Source organism: Cyprinus carpio, chromosome B24 (assembly GCF_018340385.1).
Source record: "Cyprinus carpio isolate SPL01 chromosome B24, ASM1834038v1, whole genome shotgun sequence".
In the NCBI taxonomy this organism is placed as follows: domain Eukaryota; kingdom Metazoa; phylum Chordata; class Actinopteri; order Cypriniformes; family Cyprinidae; genus Cyprinus; species Cyprinus carpio.
Window position 1 is genome coordinate 13,864,135 of NC_056620.1, and position 25,143 is coordinate 13,889,277.

At 36.0% G+C, this 25,143-nt stretch overlaps 2 protein-coding genes and 1 long non-coding RNA gene across 5 annotated transcripts; 1 reads left to right on the top strand and 2 right to left on the bottom strand.

Moving 5' to 3' along the window:
- Positions 1-382: 382 nt before the first annotated feature.
- Positions 383-12,162, bottom strand: LOC109049789 (protein Aster-C). Of its 3 annotated transcripts, XR_002011132.2 has the most exons (19): positions 11,959-12,161; positions 10,990-11,091; positions 10,542-10,677; positions 10,301-10,401; positions 10,055-10,150; positions 9,848-9,928; positions 8,406-8,530; positions 8,135-8,294; positions 7,498-7,657; positions 7,262-7,408; positions 6,792-6,910; positions 5,570-5,712; positions 5,356-5,459; positions 4,219-4,389; positions 2,630-2,699; positions 1,952-2,071; positions 1,771-1,879; positions 1,393-1,542; positions 383-1,291 (listed from the first exon to the last, which is right to left on the bottom strand). XR_002011132.2 is itself a non-coding variant. In XM_019067443.2 (18 exons), the coding sequence occupies exons 2-18, from the start codon at positions 11,080-11,082 to the stop codon at positions 1,474-1,476; spliced, it is 2,001 nt and encodes a 666-aa protein (XP_018922988.1). In that variant the 5' UTR covers positions 11,083-11,091; positions 11,959-12,162; the 3' UTR covers positions 383-1,473. The 3 variants fall into 3 exon arrangements, 2 of the variants coding, with proteins under 2 accessions (XP_018922988.1, XP_018922985.1); XM_019067443.2 differs by having other exon boundaries at positions 383-1,542; positions 1,771-1,876; positions 11,959-12,162; XM_019067440.2 differs by having other exon boundaries at positions 383-1,542.
- A 1,620-nt stretch (positions 12,163-13,782) lies between these two features.
- Positions 13,783-21,261, bottom strand: LOC109049788 (V-type proton ATPase catalytic subunit A-like). The gene is made up of 16 exons (XM_042752483.1): positions 21,175-21,261; positions 20,865-20,916; positions 19,676-19,768; positions 19,102-19,230; positions 18,781-18,995; positions 18,255-18,392; positions 18,014-18,165; positions 17,022-17,184; positions 16,832-16,940; positions 16,618-16,740; positions 16,411-16,525; positions 16,192-16,255; positions 15,867-16,070; positions 15,682-15,776; positions 15,424-15,595; positions 13,783-14,413 (listed from the first exon to the last, which is right to left on the bottom strand). The coding sequence occupies exons 2-16, from the start codon at positions 20,890-20,892 to the stop codon at positions 14,321-14,323; spliced, it is 1,893 nt and encodes a 630-aa protein (XP_042608417.1). The 5' UTR covers positions 20,893-20,916; positions 21,175-21,261; the 3' UTR covers positions 13,783-14,320.
- A 2,478-nt stretch (positions 21,262-23,739) lies between these two features.
- LOC122134664 lies at positions 23,740-25,034 on the top strand. The gene is made up of 4 exons (XR_006158515.1): positions 23,740-23,862; positions 23,975-24,100; positions 24,253-24,293; positions 24,596-25,034. It is a non-coding gene; the product is annotated as an uncharacterized LOC122134664 (long non-coding RNA).
- Positions 25,035-25,143: the final 109 nt, after the last annotated feature.

Consider the following 25,143-nt stretch of genomic DNA (forward strand, 5'->3'; position numbering starts at 1 on the left):
TGTTATTTACTTGGCAGTCTATGGGACAGTCACAGGCCTCCCGGTTTTCATCCAAAATATCTTAAATTGTGTTCCGAAAACAAACTGAGCTTTTACGGGTTTGGAACGACGTGGGGGTAAGTGATTAATGACAAAATTTTCATTTTGGGGTAGAGTATCCCTTTAAAACCTAAAAACTTTTTTTTCATTTTCTATCCTTTGATTAAGCACACGTGTAAAGAAACAAACAAACTTTAAAGTAAATAATAAATAAAAAGTAAATGTTTTTAATTTCATGGGCATGTTGACAACCCCTGTGGATGAATAGTCAATGTAAAAATGTTGTGATATTTGACTTTGATGTTAGCATAAAATCTCAAAATCATAAGCTTCACAAAGTGAACATTGTAATGACATGGGAATTTTATTTATCAATATGCTCAGAAGAAATCTTATTTAAAATTTCAGAAAATGTCCAATCTACGCAGAAAAAAAAATAGAGATCTATACATATCCATATCCACATATCCCTTACATATTTTTTCTGTGAAAGAATTAAATGCTTGAGGATTACACATTCTCTTTTGATAAATTAACACACTTTTCCCATTTTAAATAATTTACATGACTGTGTTACAAATTTAGTTCACAGTGACAATACAGTCCCTAAAAGTTGAACAACAAAAGTGGTATTTTAAAGACCAAGAGTGTAAACAATTTAAAACATCACCACACATCCTTTACAGTAAACCTCAGATATTTTATCTTCTTCACACAAACCTGTACTCTTAGACACAATTAAAATCCTGATGAACATTCAGAACTTACAAACATTCTACAATTTCAACAAGCACAATCATTTGTCATTAATGATCACTGCTTTAATAAGGTTTTAAGGTGCAATCATTTACAAATTCTTAGAGGTATCTTAGAACAAGATCATTATCTAAATCAAGACAAAAAGGCCACATGACTAAATGTTAGGCAGATCTTTAGAGGCAATGGGCCTGCATTGCCCCCTTCATAATTAAAGTGAAGACCCTGTGCAACTGCACTGAATCCATTACATCTCTGAGACGTTTTATTTTATAAGGCTTTGACTGCAGCCTGAAAAGAAATCTGTCCATCAAATACAGTAGCATCCAGCAGCTGAGAACATGATTGTGAGAAGCCCTTGTGCTTCAACCTGCTACACTGTTGTTACTTTAATGTTTTACTTCAACTTCAGCTTCAAGGTCGTTAGTAAATCCAAGAGGACACTCGCAAAACTGAGTGTACCAGTGCGAAGATCCCCTCCAAGACAACAACAGCACTGAAAAAAAATGGAAAAAAAAATAAAAATATTCCAACCATAACAAAAAAGCCCAGAGAGACGATGAACATGGCTACGAGTGTGCCCTGGGGTGACAGTACCTATGGCAACAGTCCTCAGCGAGGGCAAGGTCTTATGGGAAAAATACCCTTGTGTTGTCAGGTCACCAAACTCAATGCCATTTAAAGCTGAGAGAAGGATCTGTTGTAGGCCTGAAAGTTCTGCTGAAGCACCACAAGAGAACTGCGTAGCTGTGAAGAAGAAACCAGGAAAAATAAACAATCACATAAGAGACTTCTCAGCCAAACAGGATACAGTATGGAGCTACAGTTTAGTCTAACAACATAACTTTTTCTGGTCAAGAACTGCCAAATTAGACAGGAAGGACGATCTCACTGATGTGTAAGGGTGAACAACCAGAGTTTGTTTTGCATTTACATGTTATTGCATGGTGCATTTAATAAAACACCCAAACATACCTGTTCTAGAAGGTTAATGGAGTCCTGCAGTACTGCCCTCAGTAAATGCGCTTCTTCTCGACTTCTGTGTGGCATACCCTGTCTGGAGCCTAAGTCAGGTGCTAAACTACTGTATATAAAAACATTAAGTCAGTTTTGTTCATAATAATTAACAAAATTTACTATGTGAAAGAGCCTTTACCTAGACTCTACTCTCTCCTTCATTCTGTGCTTGGTGTTCAGATACAAACGGTGAGCGACATCTTCCATGGCCCAAAGTTTAAAGAACAGCCCCAGGTTCAGAACCACCAGAACAAAAAGTCTGAGAGGCAAAACAATGTGACATTTAATAAGCACATTATTATTTTAAGTCATCATTCTTAATCATTGTTGTAAAAATAGGCAGTTTTTCTTCCATTGTTTCACATGGCAGCCATAAGCTGCACATATTTATTTTGGCAACCATGCTAAAGGGCTGCAACATTCACACGGCAGTTTCTATTTTTGCTGCTGTCGCACAGTGAACTCAGCAAAAAATATTGAGAACATGCACCGTGAAATACACTGTGAAAGTTTATGGGATTTTAGGTTCCAAACACACTTTCCATTCAGTAAATCTGCCTGAATCTGGTTTAAGTTTGCAGTCAAATTATGTTTGGTGTAGACTATTTACCATTTAAATGTAAATGTGCTCCCCTTCCTTAAGCAAATCAAGAGTATTAACTCTCAATAGGCACATTCTAACAATCATTTTAGGACTTTAGGTTGTTATTAGAGGAAAAACTCAATGTAGTAACCAAGTTTTTTTGTCAGTGTCATAGCATTAAGCTTACTGTATGCATGAGGTGTGAAACAAGCTTAAGAGTGAATGAAGCCTTACATTAAGCTCATCCCAAATACAATCGAAGTGATGTTCCATCTGTGTTGTGTGTTCTTTATATCCATGGCACCTGTAATGTAAGATGCAAATCATGCAATGCAATCCAACTGTTATAAGTCTAATACACAATAGCCCCTTTCACACATACAGACTTTACTGGTAAATTACCTGTAAATTAGTATTAAGAGATCATGTGTGAACAGTACCTTTTCAAAAATACTGTAAATTCATTCTGGCAATTTACCAGTATGAGACGTTGAAAAATTACAAGTAAACTGCTGGAATGAGGCTGTGTGTGAATGCAGAATGAACATTACCGGCATGAGCACGTACAAATTCAGAACGCAGTGACGTAAGACATCTAGTCGGGGCCAATAACAACATTCTTACACAGATGACGCATTTACTCTGCGCTGTGTATTTTGGTTTGAAATTGTGTAATGTGATGTTTCTCTGCATGAATCAAAAGCGCTGCATGAATGGGAACGTTTGACACAAACGACAACATCAACAAAAACATTGATTGCATATACCCCTCCATGTTAACAAACAACACCGGGAGGCACAGCCATTTAAAAAGTCATTTCTGGTTAATGATGTCACAGAATTTATCGGTATTTTGAAATGGATGTGTGAATGGTACTGTACTGAAAAAAGACGGAACGTCATTGCCTGTGGGAGCATTTTTGTATTTACTTGTAAAGTCGTTCCGGTAATTTTATGCCAATTTACTGGTATTACTGTGTAAAAGGGGCTAACGTCTTCAATGTTTGCTTAAATATTATAAAGCATAGACCACAAAATAAACATGTCTTATTAAGCCCGGGACACACCAAGCTGACTTCAAAGAACTAGCAGCGATGAAAGCCAACGGTGTTGTCGCCTTACGTCGGCAGCGTCGGACCAAAAAGCTGCGCTCGAACACACTGCACAGACTACAGCCGACGGCAAACTAACACGTGCATTAGAAGAATTAACTGTCTATATCAGCAGCTATCAATAGTATATTTTCGTCATACAAAAGTAGAAACCGAAACAAAGATATTCGAGATAAACGTAGATATACGAAGCATAAACTAAGCAGCGCTTGCTTACCATTTTGAATATCAGTAACGTTGATAACTTTAATCATTTTAAGCGGCTCATGTTGTTATGAAAACATTCGCATGTTACAATGATTGGGAAACATCACGTAACATTTAAACAGCCTTCTGTCTGTACTGCCTTCATTTACGTGCTTGTTTTCACCACTTTCGCATTAATTCTGGGGCACTGACTCGTTTGCTAAACTGAACATCCAATCAGAGCTCTCACTCGAGCCGCCGGCCCCAACGTCCCCGAAGCCGATTCAACATAATGAATCGGGCAAACTGCCGCCGACGTGAGCCCGACGAGTGGAACACACCAAACAAACTAGCCCAACCGACGCTCGCAATTGGCCCGACGTTGGCCAACAGCCAACCGTTGGCTTGGTGTGTCCCAGCCTTTAGTGTGAAAACAATTTTTGGTGGTTTAATCAGTATTTTAAGCCCACTAACCAGTAGCATAGATATTGGATTCAGAGATTAAAAATACACATATATTTATACCCATGGTGGCGGCTCTCTGCTGATCTGAGTCTGCGCTGTACTGCTTCCCTGGTTTCATGTGCTCCTGTAGGGTGCGACTGTAAGTTCTTCGCCTCCTTCGCAAACCACCCGTCTTTCCAGCATCTCCGCTTCCTTGAGTCAACTCTGCCTCCTCTTCTAGCAGCTCTGCCTCTGAAATGTGCATTGTGAGGTGAAGATCATTGAAACTGCATTAATCTGTGAGTCCAGAGTGGTTATTTTGAGGCCATTGGATCGATAAGGGATCTGGCATTTGGCAACCCTGTAGTTTAGTAATTAAATGGCCTTGCAGGCAATGAATCTAACTGATGCATTTCACCAATAGAAAACGGACACATCCATGCTGCTAATAGCCCTCCCTAGGCACTCTGATCAGATCACTAATGTTCATTACTCTTTTGATTCCCTAATCCAACATCCCATGGCAGAGAAGCTATTAGCCAGTTTTTTTTCCAGTCGATGAGAAAAACGCTGAGCACAATCTGCAGTTCTGCTCATTTTAATTGATCTACATTATTTTTGGGTTATAGCTTTAGATCGTTATTTTGTTCTTATTTGATTTGCAGTGAAGGATATATACAGACTCAAACAAGGCAATGGATTTTAGACTGGGCCACTATAAAGCAGTGCTACTTACACCTTTATAGGCTTTTATTAATATTAATTAATATTTTGAAAGAGCTTATATTTACATTTTGTTTCATTTTAAAGTTTTAGTTTAGTTTTTAGTGCGTTTGTCTTTTTTTTCCTATATTATTTTTATTTCAGTTTTAGTTGAATTATTTTAGTAAATCAAGTTAATGACAAGAAAATAAGAAATGTTGCCTCAGTAAAATATAAGTTTAAGTTGTTTTTATATTTTATTTTAAGTTAATGCTTATTTTATTAACTTTTTTTCTTTTTTTTTTTACAGTTTTATTCTAAAAAATACTCTATGAAATGAAACAAGAAACACTTAAAGATATAATTAGTGACAGATCCAATATGATTTAGATATAATTAGTGACATTCAGTCATGTAGAAAATGGCCATAATCTACAAACCAAGAAGTGAAATGGAGAAGTGAAGAGGGAAAATAGAGGGTTAGGGGAAGATAAAAATAAATTGCATTATACCAACCAAAGTGTCTAAAGTAGTCTTCTAAGCCACTCCAGGAGTTTTTCGTGATAAAGGATTTAACAAGACCCCAGGGCTGCTTTTTGTATTTGACATCAGTGTAAATCCTGCACAGAGCAATAATGAGTATTTACTTAAATGCGCTTACATCAAGAGATGTCAGTGTCATAGTCAAAATAAAAGCAGTTAGATGTACAGATATGAGGACACCGCTTACCTGAGTCTGCACTTGTGTTTGGAGTTGCGGATGATACAGTAGCGATTCTGGGTGTAGAAGTAGTCATGGTATGGTACATCATGTGTGTAGACCTCCGAATCTATCATGTAGTACTGACCCTCCCTTGACTCTTTATACAGTGTCTAAAATACACAAAGAAGAGAAATCAGAAAATATTCCACATACATGCACAGGATGAATTTACACAGCTGCACAATACAGATGTCTGTACTGTTTGGATTGCTAAATATGGTTCTGTTCAGTTTATTTAGGATTGAAATACACTGTCTCCAAATTTTAAAAAGTGACTACCTTAAATATTCAAGACTATGACTATAAACAAATATATTTGCAAATATACAAATGAAATCTTTGAAGACACCAGACAAAGTCTATATTTACTAGCAATCTTTACAGGCATTAATCAAGGCTATATTGACTTTGGTTACGTGTCCATATAAATATTATGCAATGTTATTTAATCCTGTGCACTTCTGTATGTACAAGACAATTTGAGAGTCAATCCTACACATTCATTGTATGAATGTAGACATATAGTCATCAGACAGGTCATTACTGCATAAAACATGATTATTTCATCTAATTGAATACATTAACTCTAAAGTGCAATTAGCACAATCAGATCAAATAATTGGATGTAGATGATTTTGTAAATGCAGCACGCCTAGTCATTTTATTGTTAAACATGTTAATTGTTGCATAATATAAATGGAAACAAAAGTCTGACAAACACAACAGCGGTTACATGTTTTTAAATTATTCTATGCATCACAGACTAAGAGCGGAAAGGCCACAATGTATGTTAGGTTCAGTTTAAATGGTTCTGGCAAACTACTTTATAGTTTCATGGATTTCATTTCACACAAAAACAACTGACAAAGCACAGAAAATTAACCTAGAGATAGCGATTTATCAGATTTGCAAGATAAAAGTGGCAACAACAGGTGTGCTAATATTACTAAAATTATCAAAGGTCCCATCATTCCTCAGAATTTGCAGATACTTGTGATCCACAAGGACAGCTCCTTCCTGATAACTATGTCTCTAAATATAAATGTGACATAACTAAATACTGCATATTAACAGAAAGTGCAACCAACAAAACACAGCCTTTCCATAAGGTTTTTTTTTTTTTTTTACAATTTATTTGACACACAAATCAGCTGATTAGACTTTGAAACAACGCCATAGAGACTCTAACCTGGGTTTCTGTAGCAGTGGAGAACTTGCCAACCAGGGGGTTATTAATGGTGATTGTGTAGTTCAAAGTCCTTTTCATTCCGCCAGAGGCCTCCCTTTGCCAAGAGGTAGAGCTCACACCTAACAGGTAATACACTTTTGTTACTATAAACAGGATGGCAAAACAATAAAATGTAAAAAACAATGTTGGTATTTTTATCTAAAACTAAAATACTATTATACATTGATTTGGTAAGTGAAATAGCGCTGATATAAATAAATAAATGAATGAAAAACATAAAACTTGGAAATTTTGCCTTGGAATGTAACTGAAAATAAATAAATGTTAATAAAAGCTAAATCTAAATCTAAAATGATAAAACCATGAAATTACTAAAACTAAACGTTAAATAAAAACAAAACAATTAATATCTATATAGGAATCGGACTGATTTCATTAGTAAGAGAGGTAAAAGGCTAAGAGAAGCACACCTATGATCTTCCTGATATCCATAAACCTCCGCATGAAACTAGAATCAGTAAAAAGCAGGTCAAACATCTTCTCAGCACTGATGTGAAAGACCCGGTTCACAAACAGCCTTCCCTGAGACACTGGAGACGCTGTCTCACGTTCTTCCACTACAAGAAATCAATACTGACGTTAACAAAATGCATCAACAACAGCCATGGAATGAGACACGTCCAAGACACACACACACACATCTCACCCTCCTCCAGGCTGTCGGATCTGCTGTTATCCGAGAGCTGGTCTTCATTGGCATTTAGATCCAGAGAGAGAGAGGAGCGTTTAGACACCCGTTCAGACCCTGAGCGGTTTAATGATAGATTTGGACTGCGCTGATGGGACGGGGTACTGAGAGTGTCGTCCTGTTGACAGTTTAATACATATATCAAGTTCCTCACCTTAAACTCTGCTTTAAAGACATTGCACTTTCTTTCTTCATAAGCAAGTCAAATGCAAAGTGCAAAAGGATTAGACAGGTTAACCATTGATATATTGAATACTCACAATATATTATTCACAGCGTTTTGCTGCATATTCTTAATAACAATACTTTAATGAAATGTATACAAAATAAAATTATTCTATAAAATCTTTGTGTATAATATGTTTTTGTAGTAGGTAATTAAGATATTTTAAATGTTCATAAAAAATGTTAACAACTTAACTTTTAACAACTTAAAATCTTAAGTTCTCAAGTAAAATTGTCGCCTACTTTATAGTTTAAAGACTGAAATGTAATAAGATTTTTTTCCCCACTGTATCACCCAACCCTGCCAGTCATTACACAAACAATTTTAGGAAAAATCCATATGCCAACGAAACTACATTTTTCGACATACCCCTCCATTTGCTGAGAGCATGCTTTGCAGTCCAACTGAAGACTGTGTGTCGTCTCCCTTTGGTGTGGTGGCCTCATGAGAATTCAGCTCCCTTTGGGGAAGACGAAGCGATGTGGGCCTTTCTGGCCTCCCACTGTAATCCTCTCCACGCATATTCAGCCTGCAACAGACAGATGGGACCTAAACACCAAGTAACTGATCTCTCAGTTGTCCAAACAGTCCCTGACAAGTAAAGATGTGACTGGGTGTGTTGTGCATGTATGTAGCCAACCTGGGCACGGTGGGTGTGACGGTATCTACTGATGTTTGAAAGCTTTCCATTTCATCATGACTCAATCCTATGTCATTTCCATAATGCTGCTTAACCATCTGCAACAGCTCCAACTTGGTTAGTTTCTGCAAGACAGGAAACTTACATTGAGCAAAGTACACTCACATGTTTCCGCCCCACCCGTTGGCACGTTTGCTTCTTCTATCTGATCAAAACAAAACTTGAAAAAATAAATTCGCCGAAGCCTCCTCAAGCTCCCGCAGTCATCTAAACCAGCAGATAATACAGCCCTAACCTGCTCTACACCTCACTGACCAGGTCTGAATTTGACAGAAACTGACTTTTTATTTTCCTTCCATTGTAATTTATGGTTCCGCAGTCGTAACGATAATTGAAGAAAACGACGGTTGCCATGGAAATAAGGCGTACGTTACAGCGACACAAAAGTTACTCGACAATAAGTGACTGAAAAACGCCATATGGAAAAAGAATTTAAAGTATAAAGAACACAAACATTCGCGTCGCGTTCTAAAAGCGACCAAACTATCACAACGAAATGCGAAACATTGTTTCAAGGCCGCCTGACTCAGACACATTTACAAAACAAACTGAAGCGCAAACATTTTATGGTTTCATAAAGCTCTAGCTTTTCCCCTCCTATTTAAAATTATATAACATGTTAAAAGAAGTAGCACAGTGTGTGATATGTTCTAAATTACACGCGACATTATACAGTGGGTGAAGTCTGGTTACTTACCTGCTGGACGCCAGTAACCTGCGCGCTTCAGGGAGCGACTCTTCTGAAATCAGGAAGCCATGAAAAGCTATACCCGCGCCGCCTAGTGGAGGCCTATTCATTGCTTTTAACAAGATATCTGCTTTATCATATCTTGACACTAATTTTCCTGTTATTTCAGCTCTGCAGTTCCGCGTTTGTGTAAGGAAAGAGTCAGTATTTTCTGTATTCATGATGAAGAAAGCCACGCCTCGAAGGGGTCAATGAACTATACATTCATTCGCTGCCTTTGTCAAGTGTACCCTACAGATTAAGGTTGTTTACACTTGAGCATATCCCTGACCTTAGGTCTATAGGGCATTATTCTGTCTGTTTTCCTCACATAGTATTAATATATGCCACATTAGTAACCACCCAAGGCTCAAATACAGAGAAATAGTTTGTGTTGGCAATGGAGACTGACTAAATACTGTAAAATTTATAATGGAGAATATGCTGTTTGCTTCTGATATCCCTGCTCCTTATATCTATTTCTGATCATATTTCAGAATAGCCTGCATGTTGTACAGTAGACATGTACAGTCATGTACAACCAAGCAGGTAGATGTAAACATGTAAAAAATAATTAAATCATCTGTAATGTGGAAACATGTTTGAACAATGTTAGTGAGGCAAAAATGAAAAATGTTAAAAAGAAAAAAATCACCTTGTCCATGAGAACATTCTGCCAAAGCCGAAACATACCAAGGTAACTTTTCTCCCTTGCTGAAAATGAGCTGATGAGCAACTGTGGAAAATTACAAAATGTATATTTTTGTCAGAAAAAAAAAGAATTTATCCCATACATGTAGCCTATCTTCATAAATAAGAAAAAAAGAGAAAAGAATGAAAACCTCTGATCTCTGAACTTCACCTTCTCTGAATCAGTATTGATCTGGATGGCATTTGGTATCCATTTCGCTGTCTTCTCACGTGTCATTGAGATGATATCCTTCATATTTACTGTGATCTAAGATAAAGTTAGTTTACTGTCATTTTTCACAAAGCAGAGCGATGGAATCTATAAAAGAAAGTACTAACAAAGTATCTTAGCTATGCTCAAATAGCGGCATTTAAGAGGTACAGTTAATATATAATATAATCTTTCTGTGGAACTCACTTTTGTACCACGAAAGACCTGACTGTAGAAACATAAACAATTCTCTGTAAGGTAGATGCGTCCTTGTAACAAGATATCCTTTTGGAGAGCACAGCTGTAGTCTAGGGAAAAGACGGATCATTCAAACAACATCTAATATACAAATATTGTGGCTCTGTCAACAAACATCTTCAGTAGAGTATATTTTTACATTGTTTATTTATTTATTTTTTATCTCTCTGTCTCCCTCTACCAGTCTCACCTGCAATTAGTTTCTCAGACTCAGGCACCTCTTTGAATAACCTCCGAAACTCGTCACTCCTCTGTTTATAACTAGTGTAGAGCAATGCTTCAGGTAACTGAGGTGCTGCTATGTACTGCCCATTGACTTCCAGTACCTGTGAGGTAAAAGCACAGCAATAAATATATAAACACGTTTATACATACAATGTTTGTGAATCTGTGAAATAGATAGTATAAAAGCTGCATGCTCCCAAGAACAACACGCTTTACATGCCCGAGAGCTTACTAATATCGCACAACATTTAGCAATCCATTCCATTTGCGTAACCTCATCATGATACAGTGTCTGTAAGCTCTTGCAGATATCATTCTGCTAAAGATCATATCTATAAATGGAAGTAAATACAGTGCTGCCATGTGACTTCTACCAATTTAATCTTAGTAAAAGTGTGTATATTCATTCTCACCTCTTGTTCTTCCAAGCTCCATTTGCCTTCCCCAGTTTGACTGTTGTCCTGTGTGAGCTCACTGGCTGTCACTTGTTTGGGTGTTTGGGTCATGTCTTTCACCTGGTGAAGGAAAACTTAGTGGCTTCAATATCAGTTTGTTAAAGGTAAAAAATGTGACCCTGGACCACAAAACCAGTCATAAGGGTTAATTTCTCGATTTCGATCTGAAAGCTGAATAAATAAGCTTTTCATTGATGTATGGTTTGTAAGGTTAGGCAGAGATACAACTATTTAAAAATCTGGAATCTGCAAAAAAATCTAAATACTGAGAAAATAACCTTTAAAGTTGTCCAAATGAAGTTCTTTGCAATGCATATTACTAATCAAAAATTAGGTTTTGATATATTTATGGTAGGAAATTTACAAAATATATTCATGGAACATGATCTTTACTTTTTGGCTATTGCTAAAAATATACCCCAGCGACTTAAGACTGGTTTTGTGGTCCAGGGTCACAAATGTTTTTCTCATTGAATAATAAGTTAGGCTGATCTACTGGCTATTAATGAAACCAATAAGCTCAATCTTATTTTATTTGACCAAATATTTTAGAACTTCTTTCTGCAAACTAAAACCTTGTACTTAGTTTTGCAGACATTCTAAATTCTCTCGCAAAAAAAAAAAAAAAAAAAAATTATATAGATATTTTCTCATCGATTCCATTAAAATCTATTTCTGGTTCCCCAAAGAACCTTTAAACGAAACATTTTTTCTTATTGCAAGGAATATTTTAATTATCTAAAGAACTTTTTTTCCACTATGAAGAACCTTTTATAAAATGGAATGTTCTTCGTTGAACCACAGATGCTAACCTTGGCAGAAACATTACAGAACATTAAGAGAAAAAACATAGTATAGACTAAGTATGAAGGTAAGACTTATCAAAGGCTTATTCTCATATTATAGCCTACAAAATAGGCTACTTACCTGAGAAGGTAGTGTTCCGTAAGTCCTGGTTATGTGAGACCCAGGCGTTTACAAATTGGGGTTGTGAGAAGGTTATCATGAACTTAAATCGTCGCAGATATTCCAAATGCCCCTAAACTTCCGACAGCAGTGATTAGTGTTGGCTTGCTGAGGTGTTGACTGTCTAGTATCAGCTCGTGAAGCAACGTGCTATTCACCGCTGAGAACAACACTTTTGTATTTGCATATTTTACGTATGACACCAAGGATCCTCCTTCGAGGTTTTTTTTTCTTCTAAACTACGTATAACGTTTAGCCTAGGCTATATTTAATTAAAAATTAAGAAGTTGACAAAATATTTATTTTAGACATTTATATTTATATTATTGTGTAGACTATATTCATTTCTTAGCTGTATAATTTTTATTTTTGTTATATTGGCTAATTCAGAAAATGTAAAAATATGTTCAAAATAATATCTTTTTACAAATAAAGTAGGCTATAGGCCTATACGTTTATAAACATTTAAGTATATAAACATTTCGGAATTTTCATACAAGTTTGCAAACAAATCGCGTTCACTTTAGGTAAGCATATCAACGGCAGACCCCTGGTAATTTCGATTTATAAAATAAGTGAATTAATGTAAATTGTAGTGATGTAGCTATTAAACAAACATGATGTGTTCTAACCTTCTATAGCGCTCTTGCACCAGTTCAGGCACATAACATTTATCAAAAGACCCGAGAATCTTAAAAGACTACATTATATTGGTTAATGAGGTTCTGACACTTAAGGTCATATCTGTTTAAGGCTAGATTTATATATGGCATTTAATATGATGTGTAACAAGATCAAGTCAAACAACCAAATCATAGAAACAAGTTAGTTATGCCAGTTTATGCAACACATGGAGACAATACTAGAAAGTGATGGAACTGTATAGACTGTATAGAAACCGGGGCAGGGAACTAGAGTAGCCACATTTCAGTTTCAAGATGAAAAAATGCAGTAAGACCAGTTAAAGAAAGACATCATTCATATGCACACACAGGTTAATAGATTGCATTTAAATGCAGACACTTCTGCATGAACATGATAATCAACCTCTGAGAACAAATAAAACTTAAAGGGTGAGAACTGAAAGAAAGGTGTAACATTGGCATGAAAATGGACCCATCAAGTGTTTGGATGAATAGTAGGCTACAGATGCAGGTAGATACTAAATCAGACATATTCCTATCTTAAAAGCTACATTTGTAATGTTAAAATGGATGTAAGTTTATGTTGAAACTATTTTTTTACCCTATAAATATGGGGAATAATTATTTGCTTTTATGATATCCCCTTTTATATGCCAGATCATATGATATTGGTAAGAAGTGCATAGTTTCTGGCTGCACAATGACTTGCAAAGCTAGAAATACTTGAGGAACTACTCTCTACAGTGATGTAAAGTTTGCAAACACACCACAACCCAATTTATTTTTAAAGCACTGTTTACACAGTATACATACCTCAAAACAGGTGGTAAAATGATGACTAAGCCAAGGGTGACATTTAAATATCTTCAGTTGGAGAAATAGAAGAAGAAATTTTGAAAGTTGGGCATCAGTTTTCCATTTTTGGGGGGAATCATTTCCACATATTTCATATTAATAGCCATGATAATCTTGCTTGCTCAAGTTTTATCTGAAAAGGATCAGACATTTATGCAAACAAAGATGGGGGAAAAAAAGGCTGAAATCCTGTTAACCAAATATATTTGGTTAAAACAAACTACTAAAAAGCATTTTGTCTAAAAATGCAGAACCTCAAAACACATCCACTTAAAAACTGTACTTGTAAATTTATCAATATTTATTTATATTTTTCCAGGACTCATGTGAGCAATGAAGAGGAAGTGTCCTCAAAGAAATATACAGGACAATACTGCAATAAACATCCATACCAAAAACAACACAAGAAATATGTTGGCAACCATTAAAACTGTAAATATTCCAGCAGTAAACATAGTGAATCTCTGAAGTCATGTCTTCCAGTCTTCTGTACAGATAAAAATAGAACAATAATTACATCAAGTTATTTAATAACATCTTTAGAGAGGATGATCTGTAAAATATAAACTGGCAGAGGCAGAGGCTTTGAAGAGGATCATACAGATTGCACATATACACAAATGCACGCGCGCACACACAAACAAAGGTATTTTGAGACACCTCAAGAACACTAGAGCATCTATAACACCACAAGATGAACAAAAAGCAGTGGAATGTATAAGACAGCAATAAGACAAAGGAAAAGGACATTGACTGTTGTGTGCGTATGGGGGGATGTGGGGTTCTGCTGCCCTGCCCTGAGAATGATGGCTAGGGACAGACTCTTAGTCTTCCAGTGTTCGGAAGGAGTTCTGCATGTCTTCATGGAGCTGAGCGTAATCAGCTTTGATCTTCTCCTCACCCTCTTTTACTGGGTCCTGAAATACAGTTACAGACATTTTTTAAAAAATATGACAACTTTTTTAATTGCTAAACTAAAACAAGATAAAGTATAATTATGAAAACTTTCTGTTTTTCTGTTTTAGAAACAATTAAATTTTTTTTTTAGCTTTAATGAACAATGAAATTTAAAAATGAAGTGTCATTTCTTTTCAAATGTGTAAGTCTTTTCAAATACTCCCAGTCAACAAACAGAATACTTATAAATGGAAGCATGTTAAACATTACTAATATAATGTGATTAAACTTAACTGTTTAGTTTGTGAACGATGGCTATGAAAGAGGAACCAAGCTATTGGCATACCAAGCTAATGGAAGTCATTATAAATCAAGTGGTAGAGCAGTGGACACTAGTTAGGAACCTCAGTTTTATTAAAGTGGATTGGAGTCTACTGGTTTAGACCAAGGGGCAACCTCTGCTCTCTCTTGAAGCCAACACGGAAGTAAATTCTGGCTGCAAAAGTCAACCAACTGCGAAAGGGAGTCAATCCCATAGACTCCCCATGTTAAAATGCACAAATTTACAGCAGAAAAAAAGATGTTTACAACCTGGTTCAAAAGATGATTTTGGTCTATATAGCTAATTTTGCCCTTCATGACAACTTTGAGGGGGGTGATTTTTTTTTTATAACTCATCTGTTTAAATTATATTAAGTCTTAAAGTTTTGCATAATTAAGGGCGTGGCCACTTGAGTGACAGGTGGATTGCACTGCTGACACTGCCGTCGAGCTAGGTGGGTGTGGCTTCAGCAACCAGCTCCCGCCTTTTTGCCCATTTTCGATTATCCGGGAGTGACGCACTGCCAAGATGGCGACGTCCTGCTCCGCCCACTTTGAGCTTCGAAAAAGTTCTTCAGAAAACTACGGGTGACGTCACGGACACTACGCCCATGTCTTTATACAGTCTATGGTTCCATGGCATAATCAAGGCATGATTCATTTTATCATGATGGGAGACTAAAACACAAACACTGTTTACATCCTGTACCTTGAATTTCATGGAACTGATCCTGTAGAGAATTTCTCCCATGTGTTCCCGGATCATGGCCCAGGTGATCTTATTGTCGGTCTGTGCTGTGGTCTCTACGGCATGACGTGCCATATCATAGAACGCAATCATGTTGGACAAGATACCCACTGTCTTATAGAACGGACAAAACCTGAAAATGAGAAATTTTAGATCCATACAGTCACATGTCATTTGACAAAGCAGTTGAATGATCCTCAGTTTCAATCAGTTTAATACCTGTCATAAGGTGTGTATCCATTTTGCTGCAGGAAATCATCTTTGATTAATTTGGCAACTTCCAGCGTGATCTTATCCGTTTCAGCCAAAGATGCTTAAAAAATAAATATGTTTTACCACTGAAAAATTCTTGTAATAATACCACAAAAAGAAAACAGTAAACATGAATGAACCCACAAACCCACCTTCCCCACAAGCTGCACAATCTCAGCCAAGTCTTCCTCTTCCTGCAGGATCTCTTTGGCTTTGGTACGCAGTGGCACAAATTCAGAGAAGTGCTTGTCGTAGTACTCGTCCAGTGCTCTTGTGTACTTACTGTAACTGATGAGCCAGTTCACTGAAGGGAAGTGCTTTCTCTGAGCCAGCTTTTTATCCAGACCCCAAAACACCTGGGAGTAAGAAAGAATGGAAGGATTACAATAACCGTTTATTTCTGCAAGAAGAACAAATAATGTTATTTTGCTATGAGCCAGTGTATTAAGACTGCTGTTGAAGGAAATCTACACTTACTTGTACAATACCAAGAGTAGCAGATGTCACAGGATCTGAGAAATCACCACCAGGGGGAGACACACTGCAGTAAAAAAAAAAAAAAACAAAACCTTCAGTGAGTCTGCAGACAATGCAGTAACAACAGCAGTCATAAATAATAAATCAAAGCTTTACCAAAGCAAATGATTGAGTCTGAAGAAGAAAAAGCATTTAAACAAGCCCAACAGATCTACTTACGCTCCCACAATGCTCACACTGCCCTCTCTCTCCGGGTTACCAAGACATTTAACTCGACCAGCACGCTCATAAAATGAAGCCAGACGTGCTCCAAGATAGGCAGGGTAACCGCTATCTGTGAACACAAGCACACCAGCACAAATTTCGTTTATAATTTGTAGTTTATAATATTTGCTGTAATGACTGAGATGGTCATGGTACACACACCAGCAGGCATCTCAGCCAGACGACCGGAGATCTCCCTCAGAGCTTCTGCCCACCGAGAGGTGGAGTCAGCCATCATGCTCACATTGTAGCCCATGTCCCTGAAATACTCAGACAGCGTGATTCCTGGACAGAATAGACACCCATTAATGATGACAACACAGCTGCTGGGGTTTTAGAGCACACACATTATTTTTGCATCAAATGTTCAATAAACCTGTGTAAATGGAAGCTTCTCTGGCAGCCACAGGCATGTTGGATGTGTTGGCAACCAAGGCTGTTCTCTTCATGATGCTCTCTACTTTCCCATCCACCTCCATGGTGAGCTAAAGGGCAAGAGAACTGTCAATCCCCCTACCATCTATTACAGTGTTTTTGCTGTTGCATGCAATGACAGTGCTATTCACCTCAGGGAAATCTCGGAGTACTTCAGACATCTCGTTACCACGCTCTCCACAGCCGACGTAGATGATGACATCACTGTTGGAGTACTTGGACAGGGACTGAGAGATCACAGTTTTACCACAACCGAAAGCACCAGGGATGGCAGTGGTCCCTCCCTGCACACACCTGTTAAATCAAACAGTGAAAGTCTGTTAAACTACCAGACATCAATGGTTTGGGATTTTTTAAGCAATTAATAGTTTTATTCAGGAAAAATACAAAAAATGACCAAAAGTGACAATAAGGACATTTATAATGTTACAAATGATTTCAGTTTAAAAGAATCCTGAAAAAATTTACTGTATCAAGGTTTTCTCAAATATATTAAACAGCATAGCTGTCTTCAACATCAATAGTAATAAATGTTTCTTAAACACCAGATCAGCATATCAGAAAGATTTCTGAAGGATCATGTGACACTGAAGACCGGAGTAATTGCGGCTGAAAATTTAGCTACACCAACAGAGGTATAAATTACATTTTAAAACATATTCAGAAAGAAAACTATTGTATTTTTATCAAACGGTTGTAATATTTCACAATACTACGTTTTTAAACTATTTTTGATTAAATAAATGCAGCCTTGAGGAGTATAAGCGACTTCTTTCCAAAACACTAAAATGACCCCATATCTGTATCGTTTACAATATCCACTTTCAAAATACTGTACTGTACTACATTCTTTCCCTATAATTATAACCAATTATTTTGATGTTTAAGAAAATCCTCTATTATTATTAAAAAATCCTTTGAGGAAAATTAAGCTTTTAAAATGCATGATTTGCCATTATGTGTCATCTGAACATTGAGCCGTCTATTATTATGAAAAATTACATTTGCAATTACTTTTTTTTTTTTTTTTGTAAACTTTTATATATATATATATATATATATATATATTAGTAATTTATATTATTAAATTTCCTATGGAATCATTTCACACAGTGTGACTCACGGAAAGAGGGCGTCCAGTACCCGCTGGCCAGTCAGCAGAGGGTGATTTGCAGGAAGTTTCTCGGTGACTGGCCGAACCTGACGCACAGGCCACACTTGCACCATGGTGTACTTCTCTTTTACCCCCTCAAACTCCAACTCCAACACCACATCCTGACAAACACACATTCACATTGACTTCTGTATCACCCTTATTATCATTTTACTGTTTTTGAAAAAAAATTATGTTTTATTAGCCTCACCGAGACATCATAGTTTCCAGGTGGTGCTACATATGTGACAGTTCCTCTGCTTCTTGGTGGTAACATTATTTTGTGTTTAATAAGAGAGTTTTCAAACACCATACCATAGATATCACCTCCAGTGACGTGACTGCCAACCTGGACACAGGAACAACAGCTTAAAATCATTCAATCATCTGATTAATCACCTGACACCATTGGAGTTTCTTTAAAAGAGGTTATATATCTGGGATATATGCAGAGCTGTAGGTGCTACACACAGCCAGAAACAGCACAGACTGTATTGTTGCTAAGATGTTATAGTACAATGATCTTTTTAAATTGCAAAAAAATTTATTTACTCGTGATATGACCCCTTAAAGCTACTAAGAGATTAGCCTTCTTGGAACCTGAAAGGATGTTAAATCATAACCAAAAAAACTAACAAACAAACAAACAAAAAAACATCACAACTATCATAACAAAAACTAAACTTGTCAAACACCAATAATTTAGTATCTTAACTTAAGACTAATCTTTCACTTACTCGCACGCTCTTGGATGGAGAGAACTCCCATTTCAGATCACGGTTAAGGGCACCAATGTTGACTCCTCTAGGAATGTAGATACTTTGGGTGAGGTCATTGATGTCTTTGAGGGGACGCTGAATACCATCAAAGATGGAGCCCATGATTCCTGGTCCTAACTCCACAGAGAGGGGCTTCCCTGTGCGCAGGACAGGGTCACCAACCGACACACCAGCTGATGAAAGCTCAGGAAAACTACAATACTATTTAACAGATTCTACACATTGTGTACAGCATAAACCACAGAAAGTATGTCCTGTACTACGGTAAGAATAGGATACATGTCTCTTCATAGACCTGAATGGTGGCCATGTCACCCTCCAGTCTAATGATCTCTCCCACAAGCTCACTGTGGCCCACTCGCACCAGCTCATACATGGCAGCTCCTGCCATACTGGAGGCCGTCACCACTATAACACAATCAGTGAGTCAGTAATGTGATTATCAAAAATTACTTTTGAACATTTAAAGTTTAACAACAGCTAAATAAAAATAAATTAATAAATAAATAAATTATATATAATATATATATATATATATATATATATATATATATATATATATATATATATATATATATATATATATAGTAGTTCTTTTTTTATTTTATATTTACTTAGCTATTGTTAAAATTTAACTGTTTAATTATATATATATATATATATATATATATATATATATATATATATATATATATATAAAATAAAATATCAAAATCTCTGGTGGCATTATGATAAAACAAAAACATAAAATCAAAACATAAAATAAAAAATCTAAAGCTCTGGTGACAACATAATTCAAAATAATAAAATAAAATAATAAAATAAAAACTATGACATCTCAATTCCTACTAACCAGGTCCAGATACGCCATGCACATATCCGAATTGTCCCTCCCGCTCCTCATCTCGGATCTTGGGAAGCTTGGAGAAGTCCATTTTAAATGTGTCTGATACAAAATAAATCAAAAAGAAACAACAACCTTACTTTCTACACTTATTTCTACACTTCTGAACATTCTGCTCACTTTCACAAGCTGCTTATTATTGTGATTCATTTATATATTAATATAGATTAAATATGTTTAAAAATGAATAAATGTGTTTAATGTACTACTGTTCAGTTATCATGTTTCCTTTTATATGTTCATGTCAGAATGATTTGCAGCAGTAACAATAGCAATTTCCAGGACAGGAGGTTGCGTATTGTGTAAAAAGCCCATGTATATTTATACAACATTTATATGTACTGTAGGACAAACATGGAACTCAGTCACATGACCAAGGGCACATGACACTGACTGTAAAACAGAAACTATGTGAGGAAGTTGGAAAAAAGACAGTTGAGCAAATCTGGAAAAACTGTTTTGTAATGGCAATTTATGACAGAAAAAATCATTTTAGTTGAGAACCGGTCAACTAAACACCCCAAATGTTCTGTAAAAACAATGCATGACACCTTTATTCATAAAAATAGCCATATTTCTTGTTATTCCTCAAGAACCTCAAGAGGAAGCAGACTAACTTGCAGGTTTTATGAATTTGTAATCACATGATGCTCCTGTGACATCTGGGATTACTGGGGACGATTGGTATGAAACATGTTCAAATCAGACTTTTGACCACAGGAGAAAAACTGAGTTCTGTCAGTACAGAACATCACTGTACAGACATGTGGTCTGCAAACCTAGTATGCTGTTGTTAATTGGAAAACAGCAGGAAGCAGCTATGTGTCAAAACCTAGTAAGCTTACGGATAGCCCATTTGGGCTTCAAATATCACAGTGTGTATCCCAAATACAATCGTCTCTACAGAGACAAAGATGAGAGGATTAAATAAAGGATATTAAATATATATTCTCCAGATGTACTCAAAGATCATTTAATGCTTGTAGCTGTTGTGTGCACTGGATATCGAGCTGCGAAGAGATGCTGCTGATAGAATTTGACCTTTGATAAAAATCAAAGGTATTTTTTGTCTCCCATTAATTAAAGCAAGTAATGTGATCCATCTCATGAAGTTATTATGTAGATAATATAACGTTACTTAAATTCTCCAGCAATCCGTTTAGCATCCAAGTGGGTTATTATTCTCAGTGCTGCAGGGAAAATAAACATGACTGCAATGAGCTGCATGCAGAAGGGAAGCGAGAAATGATTCAGCGACACAACACACAATGTACATCAGTAAATTAACTGTTATATGATTATTAAAGAAGAAAAATTACAAAGAGAATCTGACAAAATCATATAATCATATTTTCTGTTTGATTAACCTAACAAATACACTTCTGCAATACAGTGGTCTTAGCGTGATAAAAAACTATATGACGATCGTTTAAAAAATATGTAAATACCTCAGATAATGAGACAGTCCTGTGTCCAGATGCTTTGGTCAGATGAGACGTGAAGAACAAGAAAAGTCAGCTGACTTCATTCAGTCGTCGTCACAGCACGTCCTCCCTCTGCAGAGTGAACAGCGTGTGCAGAAAACTCTCTATCGCTCCCTACTGTGTTAAAATAAAATAGTGTTACTTCTGTGCTTTACCGTTGACTGGTAGGTACATTGTTCTCTAGTCTAGCTCCTGCCGGGCTACACCGAGATAGTAATTATAAATAATCATGGTATGGTAGACACCGATCCACCAAACAAACCAAAATCTTTCTTCTTCACACTTAAATATTTTCGTTTCTAAAGTCTGAGAATTTGTCAAAATCTCCACCTTATGAACTGATTATAAAGTTAAAGGGATACTCCACCCCAAAATTAACATTTTGTCATTAATCACTTACCCCCATGTCGTTCCAAACCCGTAAAAGCTCTGTTCGTCTTCGGAACACAATTTAAGATCTTTTGGATGAATATGGAGAGACACAGAGGAGACTGTTGACAAAGGAATTGTTGAATAAAGTCATTATTTTTGTTTTCTTCATTTACAGAAAGTGTTCCCGTCGCTTCATATAACCCAGATTGCATGTCTGATGGCAGATGGAGTATTCTGACTATGACTTTCATACCTTTTATGGACCTTGACACTTTTAATTACTTGCAGTCTATGGGACAGTCACAGGCCTCCTGGTTTTCATCCAAAATATCTTAAATTGTGTTCCGAAGACGAACGGAGCTTTTACGGGTTTGGAACGACATGGGGGTAAGTGATTAATGACAAAATTTTCATTTTTGGATGGAGTATCCCTTTAATTGGTCATTCCTGGGATTCGGTAACATTTCAACTTCGAATATACATTTTTTTCAACTACATGTGATTCAAATTCTAAATACCCCACAACATTAGGCACATATCAAACCTCCAAAAAAAATCATATTTTCTCACCTCGAGCATTAAAGACCTTATTATTTTCAAAAGGTTTAAAAATGATTTAACACAGTAATTGTTATAAAACAAACAGGTACAGTACCTACTGCTCATGTGTCCCTCAATTTAATAATAACAAAACATTTATCATAATTTTCACATTTTTATAGGACTGAAGCTAAAAATAAAAAAAAATTGTGTGTCTAAGGTCTCTTCATTTTTGTAAAAAAAAAAACAACAACATTTTTTATTTAAAATTTTAAATAAAACCACAATTTTATTGTTTTAGCCCTTAACATTTCAAATGGTAATCAGCAAGAAATAGTGTTGTTCTTAAATGTTTTCCCTATATTTAACTAAAAAAAATAATGTAACAAGGTGTGACGGGGTTGAAGACTGTAACACATTCGAATGGATACATTGCCTTAAATTTAAATTTTTAGTTTTGTTTCTCTGTCATATTATCCCCTTGTTTCTGGGTCAACATATCTGTATGGCCAACATTGTCTTTCTGGTGCAAATGTGGGTGCAATTTCTTATGTATAATGCTTGTCAAGGTTTAAGACATTAAAAATTCTATTTAAAACAAAAATATGAGTTGTCATGATTTTTGAGTATATACATATTTACTGAAACATGACTATTTTATTTTCTTTTTTCATTAGAATTATTAATAAATTAAGCAAATAACTGTCACAAGTTTACAACCACGTAACAATGAGAAATACATATATTTGTGATGGGGCTGAGTTTGATGGGGTTGTGGTTTTTCACTCAAAAGGGCCACTACTCCTCATGTAGTGTAGGAGAGTAGACCATTTGTGGCAGCAATAAAATAAGTAGATTGTATATAGACCTACTTATGGATTAAAATAAAATGTTGAAAAAGTAATAATTTTCCATCTTAATTTTATGTGACGGGGTTGAGTTGTTAAGCTCGACAGTACCCTTCCTGACTACAAAATATGAATACAAAGTATTATACTACTAACCATTTTCTGCACCACTATTAAAGAGACCTGAATGATGTCATTTCTAGTAGCCTAAATGATGTCACATTGAGTGGAGTCTAAATTATTATGGGTTTAGAATGGTTAGTGTGACGGGGTTGAGTTCAGACTGAGGGACATAACTTTAAAGTCTGTTTTTTATTTCAAGAAAGGAGCACAAATAAATGATTACATTGTTGCCAAAACAACACAGACACTATGCACATTTTGTTAATAATCTTCTAAGTACAAACTCAGTGAAGGGCCTCAGGGACATGTCAATATGTTTGGTTTAAGATAGATATAAGACATTATTTTATGCTAAAAAAAATATTAAAATGCAATAATTATTTTTATTCATTATAATGGGCATCCTAAAGTTTTGTGAAAAGCTTCTAACAATTCATTTTGGTGAACGACCACTTCAGAAACTCTGGGGGACTGAAATATTACAGAATCCCAGGAATGACCCAACTAATGTTCGTTTATGACAGTGGTCCTCAAAAGTGCACATTTTGTATGTCTGTCTAATCAAACACACCTGACTCTTCAGCATATTTGTAGAGACTCCAAGACAAGAAATAGGTGTGTCAGATTCAAAACCCACAAGTATTAGGGAAGCTCAAACAGGTTTGATTTATGCATTCATGCTCCTACAGGTGTGTTTATAATGTTGTAAAACTATCTCTTTCAATTTGAAGACTTAAAGGCAACGAGGATGAAATGATGTCCACAATGGGTAAAAATTGCAATAAATCTGTTAAATATAATTTGCAAAAATTAGAGTTTTACTTAAGTAGTGCGCTTGTTTTATTGTGTGCTTATTTTGTGCTGTGATTGGTTTTGTCTAGACTTGAAACAAAATTATGTGAGAAACAGAGAGTCGCTGGTCAAAGTGGGTGTTTGTAAGTCTCAAAAATAGCAACAACAAGGAAACAATCACAATCTGAAAGCTATCATTTCAACTATGTTTCCTGGTAACTATCACCTTTCAGTTTTAAATAGTCTGTTAAGTACCACAAATTCAATTTAAAGTCAGTTATGATGATTTTTGCTCAATCTATACAGTTGTAACACGTACACATGCAGTTATAACAAAAATGTGTTTCTCTGTGTGTTTTACATTAAGGCTTCATAGGCGGCAAAGTCTAAAGGCTGAACATCCAAACAGTAAGTCAAAGTAATTCAGTTAAATAATTTATTATTACACTTATGTTTGGTATTTGGTACTTGATATTTTCACATTATTATTATTTAATTAGTCTTATGTGAAATCTGTTTGTAAGTTTATTATTATATGTAGAATGCAAAGTCTTTTCTCATGTGTTTTTTTAAATGTTAATTTTGACATCATTGCTGTCTGATGCTGCATAATTGATTGAGATTTTTCAATGATGATTGCTACAGTGATTGTGCATTGCATGATGTATGTGTGTGTGTGTGTGTGTGTGTGTGTTTGTTCTGTGCTAAAGTGAGTGAGCTGAGGATTGTCTTGCTGGGGAAAGATGCACTGGCAAACAACAGAGTTAGAAACAGGATCCTGGGAATATACAAGAGTGAAGCACCTTCAGCAGATGTAGAGCAGCGCACAGAGAGAGTTAGAGGACAACCGGTGGACAGACCCATCACCATCATCAATGATCCTAATCTTCTACAGCCAGACCTCTACCACAATCAGATTGCTAAGAGAGTGAAAGAGTGTGTGTATCTTTCTGATCCAGGACCTCATGCGATCATACTCGTACTACAGCATAATGACTTTAGTGAGCATGACATGCGAAGAGTAAATTATGTACTGAAACAGTTCAGTGACAAGGCAATTAAACACGCAATAGTGTTAACTACTGATAAAGAGACACTGACCTCCTCGCTGGCTTCTGTGCTAAAGAATAATGCTATGCTTCAGTTAATAAAGGACAAAAAAAAACGACATCACCATTACAACAAAAAAAAACCAGAAAGTAACAATGAAAAAAATCAAAAATTAGATAAAATAGAGGTATTTGACGATGAATAACAA

Bases quoted from the DNA above. Each gene is read 5' to 3' on its own strand.
- LOC109049789 (XM_019067440.2), bottom strand. From the start codon at position 11,082: ATGACCCAAACACCCAAACAAGTGACAGCCAGTGAGCTCACACAGGAC. The intron at 8,531-9,847 runs GTGATTTTTTTC...CCTGTCTTGCAG, and splicing joins AGAATGTTCTCATGGACAAG to AAACTAACCAAGTTGGAGCT. The intron at 1,880-1,951 runs GTAAAGGCTCTT...TTTTATATACAG, and splicing joins AAGGAGAGAGTAGAGTCTAG to TAGTTTAGCACCTGACTTAG.
- LOC109049788 (XM_042752483.1), bottom strand. From the start codon at position 20,892: ATGCTAAACGGATTGCTGGAGAATTTAA. The intron at 16,256-16,410 runs GTAAGTAGATCT...TTTTTACTGCAG, and splicing joins AGTGTGAGCATTGTGGGAGC to TGTGTCTCCCCCTGGTGGTG. The intron at 15,777-15,866 runs GTGGGTTTGTGG...TTTATTTTTTAA, and splicing joins TTGTGCAGCTTGTGGGGAAG to GCATCTTTGGCTGAAACGGA.